General features: G+C 40.9%; 4 protein-coding genes and 1 pseudogene across 5 annotated transcripts in view; 4 read left to right on the top strand and 1 right to left on the bottom strand.

The window, feature by feature from the left end:
• The window catches only part of LOC104752497 (pentatricopeptide repeat-containing protein At1g80270, mitochondrial-like), a 3009-nt gene extending 2581 nt beyond the window's left edge, over positions 1-428 (top strand). The window contains exon 5 of the mRNA XM_010474653.2: positions 29-428. Within this exon, the coding sequence (XP_010472955.1) occupies positions 29-238 (210 nt within the window). The 3' untranslated portion in view covers positions 239-428. The remainder of the gene's footprint in view (positions 1-28) is intronic.
• On the bottom strand, positions 547-3544 carry LOC104752496. The gene is made up of 5 exons (XM_010474651.2): positions 2825-3544; positions 2403-2713; positions 1567-2298; positions 950-1468; positions 547-865 (listed from the first exon to the last, which is right to left on the bottom strand). Exons 1-5 carry the CDS (start codon positions 3087-3089, stop codon positions 749-751), a joined length of 1944 nt encoding a protein of 647 aa, XP_010472953.1. The 5' UTR covers positions 3090-3544; the 3' UTR covers positions 547-748.
• On the top strand, positions 4653-6445 carry LOC104752495 (glycosyltransferase family protein 64 C3). 2 transcript variants are annotated; one of them, XM_019237978.1, is made up of 2 exons: positions 4653-4745; positions 4889-6445. In XM_019237978.1, exon 2 carries the CDS (start codon positions 5078-5080, stop codon positions 6095-6097), a length of 1020 nt encoding a protein of 339 aa, XP_019093523.1. In that variant the 5' UTR covers positions 4653-4745; positions 4889-5077; the 3' UTR covers positions 6098-6445. The 2 variants fall into 2 exon arrangements, with proteins under 2 accessions (XP_019093523.1, XP_019093522.1); XM_019237977.1 differs by having other exon boundaries at positions 4736-4989; positions 5071-6445.
• Positions 8627-11372, top strand: LOC104752494 (ADP,ATP carrier protein 1, chloroplastic). The gene is made up of 5 exons (XM_010474649.2): positions 8627-9610; positions 9834-10088; positions 10175-10318; positions 10399-10746; positions 10838-11372. Exons 1-5 carry the CDS (start codon positions 8846-8848, stop codon positions 11177-11179), a joined length of 1854 nt encoding a protein of 617 aa, XP_010472951.1. The 5' UTR covers positions 8627-8845; the 3' UTR covers positions 11180-11372.
• LOC104752491 overlaps positions 12277-13062 on the top strand; it is a 2467-nt pseudogene continuing 1681 nt past the window's right edge.

Here is a 13062-nt window from a genome sequence, read left to right as displayed (position 1 = left end):
ACGAGGAGATGTTCATAACACAGAGAAGATATTCCAAAGAATGAGGGAAGCTGGGTATACATCTCGGCTTAGGCAGTTCCAAGCCCTCATGCAGGCTTACATAAAAGCCAAAGCCCCTGCATATGGAATGCGAGATAGAATGAAGGCGGATAATATCTTTCCAAACAAATCCATGGCAGCACAGTTGGCTCAAGGTGATCCATTTAAGAAGACAGCTATCTCTGATATTCTGGATTGAGTAGTCTCTCTCCCTTTGCTTTTCTTCTTTGTGCTTGCAAGAAGTATCCCATTTGTCCTCCTAACGTTTAGTTTGAGAGAGTAACGTTTAGTTTAAGAAGAGTATGCTTAGTTGCTGTAATTTTTAATGTTTATGTTGGGTTCTTTGGTGTTCATCATCACACTTGAGAGACCTTCAAGCCTCATGATCATCATACTTCTTCTATACCAGCTGGTTTTGGTTTGAGGATACATTTAGAGTGACATTCGAAGCTGCACGTATTCCATGTTGGATGACTCAGCAGCTCAGCCACTCATCTTTTGATTGGAAAATAAATAGAATACCTCAAAAACCATGATAAAACAACTCAAATGATAATAACAGAGAAGGTTACAATAACTCTGCATATATCATGAACACAAACTTATTAAGACCTTTTTAAAATCGCCCCAACTTCTTTCCTTTTAAGGCAGGGCAAAAAAAAGGCACAAACACTATCAATTGAGAGCTAAGACAACAAGAAGTGATCACTCAGTCACTCACTCCACTAGGTACAAGTCTACTAATGAATGGGGACATGGCTGCAAGAAGCGCCTTGGGACACTCCTCATGTGGTAGATGGCCGCATCCTGAGATTGCTACTAGCCTCTGTTTGTTGGCATGTATAATATTAGTTGAGGCAACAAGAGAGTTTGATGTGTTTAATTAAATATAATATTAGTTAGGACTTACGGAGTTTACGAGTTTTGAAGCCATGACTTGGGAGGGCTTAAGTGCATCTTCTGCTCCAGCAACGACTAATACTGGTAAATTTTCCACTGCCTTGAGAAGTGACAATGCATTTTGAGTTGGAAGCACCATCTCGGATGAGAGTCTGCCTATCTCGTGAAGTGCCTCATCCCAACCTTCCACATGAAGTGGAGCCTTGTATAGCCTTAAGACGTCTGTTGTCATCTTGGATGGGTCATACCAAGCTCGACGATTCACCACCTGAGCTATTTCAGTGCGTAAAAGCGGGCGAACAAGGTGTTTCTTTCCAAGTGATGTATGCAAAAGTATTCTTGCAAAAGCTGGAACTACTTCCCTCGTTAAGCTTACATTAAGCAAAATCACTCCTTTAACTTTGATGGAATCTTTTGATTCTACCAATCTCTGTGCAGCCTTGAGAGCAAGCAAACCTCCATCATCATGGCCAACCAAGACTACAGAAGCAAATCCCATTTCTTGGCAAAAAGCAAGAAGCATATCTACCTGGAACCCATAAACAGATCAATGAGTGTTTGATAACGTTTCTTTCTAAGTGCAAAGACAAAGCTCCCATGAGTCTGAAATTGAACTGAAAGTTTTACCTGATTTTCCAGAGTGTAAGGGTTTGGCATCTCTCTAGCTTCCAAATCCTTTTTATGTGTTCTGACTGTTAATCCCCATCCAGGCCTGTCAAATGCAGTGACAACACATCCAAGCTGATGGGAGAGAGAACCCATCACATGTCTCCAAGAAAACACTCCTCCGCCAAATCCATGGACAAACACAACACCAAATTGACCGCTTCCATCCGCATTTTGCTGTTTCGTGGCACCAAAACTGGACACATTCATGTCATCCTCTCGACACCCATCTTCCTGAATATCTTTGAAAAGAAGAGGAGAAGCATGATCTAACAGAGGGTCGTGCAAGGAAGAGGAAATGTTGAACAGACTGCTATAACTCCTATGGTGGTGGTGATGATTGAGCTTGTTTCTTGTGACCATGCTCAATAAACTCCTGTCAAGCTTCAACCGTCCCGCCATTTCCTCTGGTACATTGAGCATAGAATTGGTTTCAAGAGAAAGAGTTGAGGACATGGAGTACTGCGGAGGAGAACCAGGTGTGCAAATCTTGTAATGCAGAGTGAGCCCTCTGACATTAATGAATAGGCTTTCAAGATCAGCAAGCAATCTGACAGGGAGCTCTCCTTCATCATGGGATGCTGAAGAAGGCAACTTTCGACCATCCAAGATCGATGCCTTTCCTACCAAAGGAATGGGAGAACGTGGGACTTTATGGTAACCCCCAGATAGGACACTTTTGCACGAAAGAACCTATAACACAGTCAAAAAGATATATAGATCAACCTTTTAAAAAAAAGAAGAGAAAAGGTGTTAAAAGAAAGAGTATCATAGACGAGGATAATTAAGAAACTCACAGATTCAGGGTCAACTCTGTGATACAAGAGTTTCCTCCTAGCTCTGCAACTTGTTCTGTAAGAAACAACCATATGACCAAGAGCAAAAACCAGAGATGAAAGGAACAAAACAGGCATCCCCCAAGACTTCTTGAGATGGAGTCGTTGCCTTGACGGAGATGACGACGAGGCTTCCGCAATAAGTTGAGAATTAGCAGTGAAAACGCAAGCTTTAACTGAAAGAAGGATAATTGAAACAACAGAACACATGGATACAGTTCCAAGGTAAGGACCGTGCGACACCGCAGGAGCATCAGAGAGAGAGTAAACACCTGTTGTGTCGATGAAGAGGAGGAATACATTATATCATATACATATTCGAGAAAACAGAGCATTAATAAACTAGCTAGAGGTAGAAAGAGAAGAAGAAGAAGAATCCATACAAATGACAAAGAAAGATCTGACGAGGGAGACGAGAGGGATATCAGTCAAAGAGCTCTTGAAGGCGTATCGAGTAAGATGCTCCTTAAAGCCGTAGCAGGTCAAACAGGTGAAGCTCGAAAGCAAAAAGGTGGGAACCAAGACGTCGCCGATGGCTACAAGCACAGGCAAGGACGAAACCAAAAGAGAAACCAACATGGCAACCATGAAGAAGAGCGTCCTTAAGCATCTTCTCGCTTTATCTACCATAAACCAACCTTTCCCCATTGCTTTCCCCGACAAAAAAAAAAGTAAAGGAATATACAAATCCGAGAATCGAAGATCACACCTCCGGGATCACAGACTCTTTTCTTGTCTCCTTTGCTTTAAAAATTTAAATTATGTGGGGGTTGGAGGATGAACCCTAACGAGAAGAGACGACCAACAAAACTCCACCAACTTCGAAGGAGGATTTCGCAACGAAGGTGGTGGCGAGTTGGCCATATGCCTTGGATGCAAAGAGAAAACAAAAACAAAAAGTAATGAGTGAGAAAAAAGAATGAATCAGAAATAAAGAGGGAACGCCATTGCTACGATTCTGAAATCGAAGAAGAAAAAATTTAGGAATTTCAGAATCGCAGGAACGGCTGCGAAACAACAACAACAAAGAAAGAAGAAGAAAATCAAAAATAAAAAAAAAGGGAAAAACTTTTTGGTTGACGATGATCCGTAATTTTTAAACTTTAAAAACAAAATAAACAAAAATCTCCGTTTTCTTCTGCTCTTTTTTTTCTACAAAACGTTTCTTTTTTTAAAACATACATTATTGTTATTATACTCTATAGTACTATAATCATTTCAACCATACTTATAAAAGCAATTTTTAATTAATTATTTTGTAAAAACAATAAATATCTTGTTTTTTTTACACGACTTTGTTCGGACCATTCTATCATAAGTCTTTTTATTGGACTAATCTACCCTTTTTATTATGGAAAAAAAATAATAAAAAAACCTAAGCATAGAAAGACACTATACTTAGCAGTGCTATTTTTCTAAAAACCAGTGTTGTAGTTGTTTCTATTTGTGGAAATATTGTTTCTGTAAAAAGTAAATTCTTTTTCTAGAACATATATACATATATATAAACAGAAATTATACGTTCATGATGACAGACTTGTTTTGTTTATTTTGGAATACACACTATATAAAACTGATATTTTCTATTATTAGTATTTATTCACCTAGATCTCTTATTATTCCAAAGCTTTGCAAACTAAATTTAAGAAAGAAATAATAATTTAAAGAAAACAGTGTAGATGACTGTTATGCCCCTATTGAGAAGTACTTTAACAGTGACAACGGACTGTTTTTAATTTTTTTTTTAAATTATGTGACCGTTGTTAACTTTTTTTTTTTTTTTTTTTTTTTTTTTGAACGAACCGTTGTTAACTTTCAAACTTGCTTAATAAACAAGACAATATCCGTTATTAATTACTTGGCTTTTCACATGTTATGCAACATTAATAAGCTGTCAACAAACTATCTTGCTGTAACAAGATATCTTGTCCAAAACTATACTAATAATTAATGTCTTGTTTCGGATTACATAATTCAACACACAAAGTTCAGTGGCAAATATATCATCAAATACTTGCTAAGCTAGCGTTAGTTGGTGGAAGAAGGTTTTGATGAATGACGATGTTATGTATGAATTATGATAAGTGCTTTAGTTTGACCAGAGAGACAACTCAAATGCATGAAACACCACCAATCCACACAGAGACATTACTAATAGTAATAGAGAGATTGCATAGAAAAGGCAAACTACCAACTGAAAAGAGCAAAGATCACGTGCATGGGTCCCAAATCCCCACTCCCTCTCTGCTCCAACTTTCACACTTTTTGAGCAGCAACCTGTTGCCGCATCTAAAGCTGCCCGAGGTACAATTCCCCTCGTCTACGAGTACAATAATAATAGCCAAAAGAAGATGTTGTATTGGCTTTGTTTGATTTGCAAACTTCATTAGGCTTAATTACATTCTTATAGGGCTTTATAACTGAAAACCCAGCTTTGATTACTTTAGGCTTGACTTTTTGCTCCCCAACTAGTCTCTCAATCTGAAGTTTTCAAATCTCTCCGTCTGAGAGATTCCGATGCCGGAACACCGCTTCAGCTTCTTCCGAGGTAATTTTTTTTTATTCCGATCGTTCTGCTTCTGTTTCATCGATCACATTGATAAGAACAAAAGAAAAAAAAAAAAACTAGGGTTGATATGGGAGTGAAATCGGTGTGGTTTGCTTTCTACTATATCTGGTTCATGTTCGTTCTAGTCTTTGTTACGGACCTCGTGTTTTGCCGTACGTTATCACTTGATCCGGATCCGTGTGACTCGATGAATCAGAGAGAATTTGAGAAACTCAGATCGGATCAGCTAACCGTTCTAATCAACGGTTACTCAGAATCTCGGATTCCTCTTCTGCAAACCATCGTGGCCTCGTATTCAGCAGCCTCAGTCGTATCATCCATCTTAGTCCTATGGGGTAACCCTAACACACCTGACCAGGTTCTTGACCAGTTATACCACAACATGACTCAGTATTCGCCTGGTACTGCTTCCATCTCTCTGATTCAGCAATCTTCGAGCAGCCTCAACGCCAGATTCCTCCCTCGTTCCTCTGTAGACACTCGTGCTGTTCTGGTATGTGATGATGACGTCGAGGTTGACCGGAGATCGCTGGAATTCGCATTTTCCGTGTGGAAGTCTAATCCTGATCGTCTCGTTGGAACGTTTGTGCGGTCACACGGTTTCGATTTGCAGGGGAAAGAGTGGATATACACTGTTCATCCTGATAAGTACTCCATCTTGCTGACCAAGTTTATGTTGATGAAACAAGATTATCTCTTCGAGTATAGCTGCAAAGGAGGTGTGGAGATGAAGGAGATGAGGATGATTGTGGACCAAATGCGTAACTGCGAGGATATACTGATGAATTTTGTTGCTGCGGACATGTTAAGAGCAGGGCCGATCATGGTTGGAGCTGAGAGAGTTAGGGATTGGGGAGATGCGCGCAACGAACAAGAAGAAGAACAAGTGGATGAGGGAGTGAGAGATGTGGGACTGAGCAGTAGAAGAGTGGAACATAGGAAGAGAAGAGGAAAGTGCATTAGGGAGTTTCATAGAGTTATGGGGAAGATGCCGTTAATGTATAGCTATGGTAAGGTTGTGAACTCTGTTGGGGAACAAGGGCTGTGTCGTAAAGCAGGAAATCTTGTGTTTTGTGACCGAGGTTGAACGCTTTGTCTAAGCTTATTATGCGTCAGAATCACTCGACCTAAAAGAATGTGCAAGTTCATCATCGCGTCGCGTGTAATAGCCAACAAGCAAGTTAGCAGCAACATGGAAACGAAGCATTCGAATAAGCAGAGAGTAATACTGTAGGAATTAATTTTGGTAAAAGAAGAAGCTGCTGGGTTCTGAGACTGAGAATATAGGAAATTTGTAAACGGGCCTTACAAACTACTACAAGGCACAAATATCTCACCAAACTCAAAAAAGTTACAAATTAAAAGCATAAATGTAAAATGTAAAGTTTATGTGTAAAATAACTAGGATGTTTTATAGCATTACGTAAACCGTTAAAACTAGAAATCATTGTAAGCTAAAAAATTGTTACCAAGAACATATGCATATACTAAGTAGAGGAAAAAACAGCCAGATTTATATACGAGCAATGTATGTAAATACATCAAAGTGAGTATATTTTTGTAAAATTATAAAATAAAGTGGTAACTGTATAACGTGCGGGCGTTACATACAAGTCTACAACTAATGTTATCATTATGTACACTAACATACAAAAAGAGGTGCAGCTAAAAAATTAGCGTGGCAAAGGCGGAGCCGTCGGAGGAATTTGGTTTTATGAAAGAAAACAAGAGAAATATCTTGGGCAGCTGTCACAGCCGCAGGTAAAGGAAAGGTGGTGACGTGTCGCCATAAAACACCGATTCTATTTGTATTTTGTCGCATTCTTGCGTATATGTCTCGGTAAAAGCGCCTCCTTAAGTACATATCTTCCAGAACCGTTAACTTTTAGACAAGTGGAAGATATCAGTACCCTGTCAGTACCGTTGGCGTTGGCCTTGTTAAAAAAGGTTACTACTACTTCTCGTGAAATGATTTGGACCCACTTTTACAAGTGTTAATCTTTGTCATACCAAAATAAAAAAATAAAAAAAAAAGGGAGAGGATCTTCTTTTCCTAAAAAAACAAGCTCCATTCCATTGCATGCCTTTCCCTTTGGATATTTTCCTTTGGCAACTTAGGAACACTGACAAAGTGACAACCGAGCCATCGCTTTCTTATCCCACGGCTCTCAGTTATCCTCTCAATTTGCTTTGTAGATGTACGATTCATGATTTCATATCTTTACTCAAGCAGCACAGTTGTTTTTCTTCTTTTTATATATATCAAAGAAATTATTCTAGTATCTTTTGGCCAGTTGTGATCCATCCCGAAAGAATCTACGCAATAATTGAATTAGGAGTACTAGAAAAGGCAATTTCTAAAAGTCTTATAGTTAAAACATTACTAACTCAATACTCACACGATAACATGTAGTTTTCTTATGTATGTATATAAGAACATGAGTACATCTTTAACAAAAAAAAAAAAACATGAGTACAATATTAAACAATCATATATCTTGCAAGATATATGATTGTTTGAACATGATTTTAAACATGTGTTTTGTTTTCTCTCTATTTTTGGTGGACCTCATATTATTTTCTATGGGTTCGATTCAACTCCACTAAACAAGCTAATGATGCTGCCCGAGGACCATTCAAAAAGAGTTGGTGGTGGCTTCGTCCTAAATTATTCCTTTCTTTACTTATTACAAGACTTTTATTTTTCATAATTGAAGCAACGACATGTCACCTACATATGCCTCTTGAAAAATATGAAACCACCTTCTCAGTTCTCACCTTATATCAACGAATGGATCGCATATATGTTGGTCCCTGGAATATAATTATTCGATACAAAAGTTGGGTGTGCAAGAAAAAAGAAAGAAATGCTGGAAAGGACAAAACATTCCACCAAAATTTGTAGAGTTTGGTCATCTTATTTTGACGTCCTAATTTTGGGCCGCCGGCGTCGGAAATAAGCGGTCAACTTGGAGGAGGATGCAAATTCTTTCACGTTTTAAAAAGTAGGAAAAATTGACATCAAAACAATTGAGTGTAGATGACTTATTCATTATCCCACCAATTATGTAAAATCATAAACCTCATATATATCTTGTTTTGACCTTTGACCACATATATATATATATATATTTACTGAAAGGTATATTCTTTTGCATTATTATTACCCAACCAAGTTAACAAATTAAAAGTAGAATTAGAGATCAAAATTTTTGTGGGTAACACTGTTATAAACTCCATCAGATTTTGAGAAGCCACAAATGAATATATTTTGTTAATATTTAAATGACACGTGATTGAATTTTTTTTTTTGGCAAGTGATTTAATTTTCACCAACCAAAAAAATGACACATGATTTAATATAGGTTAAGTGTAATAGACTAATAGCCAATTAGCAGTTATAGCCACCAACTACAAACAAAACCTCACAAGGAGTACCAAAAAGGTCTTTTGACTTGGGAAAAGGAAGGACAAAACCTTCGTGACTTTTTCTATGTTCGCCATCAGATGAACAAGCTCACATGGTTCAACGCCAACACCGCAAATTTATCTTCCTCGAGACAGCTTTGATTTACATAATTGCGAAAGATTAGCCTGCGTTACCACAATTACATTTATACCGGATCAAAAAATATCCTTCTTTTAAAAGGAGATATATACATTACCACATTTGTTAATATTCAATTGGCGAAACTATATTCTTTCACTGCACTAACCAACCAAACCAGTCTCACCTTTATCATCATCTCTCTATCTCATCCTCCTCCTCCATTTCTCTCCGGTATTTCTCTGTATTTGCTGGAGAGAGACAGAGCGTAAGAAGAGATAGAGAGAAATGGAGGCTGCGATACAAACCAGAGGTCTTCTCTCCTTACCCACCAAACCCATCGGAGTGAGAAGCCTTCTCCAGCCTTCCCATGGGTTAAAGCAGAGACTTTTCGCCGCCAAGCCAAGAAACCTACCTGGGTTGTCTCTATCTTTTCACGGGCACAAGAAATTTCATACCTTTGAGCCAACCCTTCACGGGATTTCGATTTCCCACAAAGAGAGAAGCACCGAGTTCATATGCAAGGCGGAGGCCGCGGCCGCCGGCGAAGGCGATTCCGCTGCAGCGTCGCCGAAGATCTTCGGTGTGGAGGTTACGACCTTGAAAAAGATTATACCTTTAGGGTTGATGTTCTTTTGTATTCTGTTCAATTACACAATTTTAAGGGACACAAAGGACGTCTTGGTGGTGACGGCGAAAGGGAGTTCTGCTGAGATTATACCTTTCTTGAAGACGTGGGTGAATCTTCCTATGGCCATTGGGTTTATGCTCCTCTACACCAAACTCTCCAATGTACTCTCCAAGAAGGCTCTGTTTTACACCGTTATTATTCCTTTCATCGTCTACTTTGGGGCCTTTGGTTTCGTTATGTACCCTCTCAGCAACTATATTCACCCGGAAGCTCTCGCAGATAAGCTTCTTGCAACTCTCGGCCCACGATTCATGGGCCCTCTTGCCATCTTGCGGATTTGGAGTTTCTGTTTGTTTTATGTCATGGCTGAGCTTTGGGGCAGTGTGGTCATCTCAGTTCTCTTCTGGGGCTTTGCTAATCAGGTGATTAAACTGGTCCATGAATTGAACTTGTGCTGACTAGTGATTTATGATCTTCTTGCGGTCTTTTTTTTTTTGTGCTTTTTCTGTTTAGTATAGTCTGATGTGTTTATGGTTTGATGATAATAGTCTTGATTGCTGCTGAGTTTGATGTGTAATGATGCAGCGAATGTGATTACAATCGGGGACGTGTGAGTCTCATAGCATTGCTTCACTATTTTTGCAGATCACAACAGTGGATGAAGCCAAGAAGTTTTACCCTTTGTTCGGACTTGGAGCCAATGTTGCGCTGATTTTCTCAGGAAGAACCGTGAAATACTTCTCTAACTTGAGAAAGAATCTTGGTCCTGGAGTTGACGGCTGGGCTGTTTCGTTGAAAGCCATGATGAGCATTGTGGTGGGAATGGGACTCGCCATCTGTTTCCTCTATTGGTGGGTCAATAGATACGTTCCTCTTCCAACCCGTAGCAAGAAGAAGAAGGTATGGTCGTCTGCATAAGCTTTTGTTCTGTTTTGGCAACTTATAAGGACTCTTCTGATTTGCTTTTCTCTGCATATCTTTTACAGGACAAACCAAAGATGGGAACGATGGAAAGCTTGAAGTTCTTGGTGTCATCTCCATACATTAGGGATCTTGCAACTTTAGTGGTGGCATATGGTATTAGTATCAACCTTGTGGAAGTCACATGGAAATCAAAGCTTAAAGCTCAGGTATATAAAGCTCCTCTTCATCCATCTATCTCTTCATTCTTGATGCTTCCAATTTCTAAGTTCATTCCTATGCTCTTTAGTTCCCTAGCCCGAACGAGTACTCAGCATTTATGGGAGACTTCTCAACCTGCACGGGTATTGCAACATTCACAATGATGCTTCTCAGCCAATACGTATTTGATAAGTATGGTTGGGGAGTAGCTGCAAAGATCACCCCAACTGTTCTGCTATTGACCGGTGTTGCGTTCTTCTCTCTGATATTGTTTGGCGGCCCATTCGCACCACTTGTTGCCAAGCTTGGTATGACACCACTACTCGCAGCTGTGTATGTTGGTGCCCTTCAGAATATCTTCAGCAAGAGTGCCAAGTACAGCTTGTTTGATCCTTGCAAAGAAATGGCCTATATCCCATTGGATGAGGACACCAAGGTTTGCTTTTTCTTCTCTCTTATAAAGAAAGCCTAGTGAATAAAGTTGTGGTCGTTTAGCTTTCGGTTTGAGCCGTTGTGATGTGGTGCAGGTTAAAGGGAAAGCTGCAATTGACGTGGTCTGCAACCCTTTAGGAAAATCTGGAGGAGCCTTAATCCAGCAGTTCATGATCTTATCCTTTGGATCACTAGCGAATTCAACGCCATATCTAGGAATGATCTTGTTGGTTATAGTGACTGCATGGTTAGCTGCGGCTAAGTCGCTGGAGGGACAGTTCAACAGCTTGCGGTCAGAAGAAGAGCTTGAGAAGGAAATGGAGAGAGCTTCATCAGTGAAGATCCCTGTTGTGTCTCAAGACGAAAGCGAGAATGGTTCCCTAGGAGAATCTCCAAGCAGTTCGCCAGAGGAGTCAGCTCCAACCAACAACATGTAGAAAGGGTTTCTTTTGATTTTGGTTTTGTTGGGGGAAGGTAATTAGGGGAAAGGAATAAAAAAAAATAAAGATCTTGAGAGTGAGAAAGATCAATCTCTCAAACAATCATGGCCCTTTTTTCACCACTGTCTCTAGTTTTGTTAGCTTATTTGAACATTCTTTTCAGTTCAATGTGGTATTACGTTCACACTGATAAACCTGTGTCTGTGTGTATTGATTAAAGTAACATGACTTTAATATGAATAAGTTTAGATTTTAGTTCTTCTACTCACCAAAATATTTAAAGTTGAATAATGCTCGTTCAAAGCCATACTTTGATTTCTCTTGCTACTACTGGGGAAAAAAAGGGACAGCGTTGATGCGGAAAAAAACGGTAGGTAGTTGAGAAAAACCGATGAAACAATTTAATTTCCGTACGATGCCGGCGCAATTCAATAAATTCTCTGTTCATAAGGGACTCCTAATTAAATAAGGATACAAAAGCATATGACACGTCGATATAACAAAACAAAACAAAACAAAACATGGACTCATCGATTGTCTGAAAAGCCGTCTTTTATCCAACTTCTCCGGGGGTGAGGGGTATCCCAATCTTGTTTCTTTGTACTAAAACTAGAATTTGTCAAGAGAGAGAGCGCTTTCATTTCACTGTAGATCCCATCATGGAGACAACTACCACGCCTCTGCTCCCCGGCGGTGATCGCAGCCGATGCGGGTGGCTCCGCCGTCGTCTCCGCCTTAAAAACCCTCTTTCTTCTGAACTTTCCGGCGCTGTCGGTGATCTGGGTACCTTCATCCCCATCGTCCTAACACTAACTTTAGTCTCCAATCTCGATCTCTCAGCCACTCTCATCTTCACTGGATTCTACAACATCGCCACCGGTCTCCTCTTCGACATCCCTATGCCCGTCCAGCCCATGAAATCCATCGCCGCCGTCGCCGTTTCCGAGTCCCCACACCTCACTCCTTCTCAGATCGCCGCCGCCGGAGCTTCCACTGCTGCCACGCTTCTCCTTCTCGGGGCCACTGGAGCCATGTCTTTCCTCTACAACCTCATCCCTCTCCCAGTCGTACGCGGCGTCCAGCTGNGACTCATCGATTGTCTGAAAAGCCGTCTTTTATCCAACTTCTCCGGGGGTGAGGGGTATCCCAATCTTGTTTCTTTGTACTAAAACTAGAATTTGTCAAGAGAGAGAGCGCTTTCATTTCACTGTAGATCCCATCATGGAGACAACTACCACGCCTCTGCTCCCCGGCGGTGATCGCAGCCGATGCGGGTGGCTCCGCCGTCGTCTCCGCCTTAAAAACCCTCTTTCTTCTGAACTTTCCGGCGCTGTCGGTGATCTGGGTACCTTCATCCCCATCGTCCTAACACTAACTTTAGTCTCCAATCTCGATCTCTCAGCCACTCTCATCTTCACTGGGTTCTACAACATCGCCACCGGTCTCCTCTTCGACATCCCTATGCCCGTCCAGCCCATGAAATCCATCGCCGCCGTCGCCGTTTCCGAGTCCCCACACCTCACTCCTTCTCAGATCGCCGCCGCCGGAGCTTCCACTGCTGCCACTCTTCTCCTTCTCGGGGCCACTGGAGCCATGTCTTTCCTCTACAACATCATCCCTCTACCAGTCGTACGCGGCGTCCAGCTTTCTCAGGGTCTTCAGTTCGCCTTCACCGCTATCAAATACGTCAGGTTTAATTACGACACTGCCACTCTCAAGCCCTCTTCTTCTCCGCGTACTTGGCTCGGCCTCGACGGCCTTATCTTGGCTCTAGCTGCTCTGCTCTTCATCATTTTGTCCACTGGCTCTGGCAACGACAGAGACGCCGAAGAAGGTGGAGACTTGGCGGCAGAGACTTCTAGCAACGAAAGAAGCCAGTC

The sequence above is a fragment of the Camelina sativa genome, chromosome 16 (assembly GCF_000633955.1).
Source record: "Camelina sativa cultivar DH55 chromosome 16, Cs, whole genome shotgun sequence".
Classification (NCBI taxonomy): Eukaryota; Viridiplantae; Streptophyta; class Magnoliopsida; order Brassicales; family Brassicaceae; genus Camelina; species Camelina sativa.
This window is presented reverse-complemented; position numbering and strand designations above follow the sequence as displayed.

Excerpts from the sequence above, each read along its gene's own strand:
- LOC104752496 (XM_010474651.2), bottom strand. The coding sequence starts at position 3,089 with ATGGGGAAAGGTTGGTTTATGGTAGATAAAGCGAGAAGATGCTTAAGG. Across the intron at positions 2,299-2,402 it reads ACAGAGTTGACCCTGAATCT|GTTCTTTCGTGCAAAAGTGT; the intron begins GTGAGTTTCTTA and ends ACTGTGTTATAG. Across the intron at positions 1,469-1,566 it reads CTTACACTCTGGAAAATCAG|GTAGATATGCTTCTTGCTTT; the intron begins GTAAAACTTTCA and ends TATGGGTTCCAG.
- LOC104752495 (XM_019237978.1), top strand. The coding sequence starts at position 5,078 with ATGGGAGTGAAATCGGTGTGGTTTGCTTTCTACTATATCTGGTTCATG.
- LOC104752494 (XM_010474649.2), top strand. The coding sequence starts at position 8,846 with ATGGAGGCTGCGATACAAACCAGAGGTCTTCTCTCCTTACCCACCAAA. Across the intron at positions 9,611-9,833 it reads TCTGGGGCTTTGCTAATCAG|ATCACAACAGTGGATGAAGC; the intron begins GTGATTAAACTG and ends CTATTTTTGCAG. Across the intron at positions 10,089-10,174 it reads CCCGTAGCAAGAAGAAGAAG|GACAAACCAAAGATGGGAAC; the intron begins GTATGGTCGTCT and ends TATCTTTTACAG.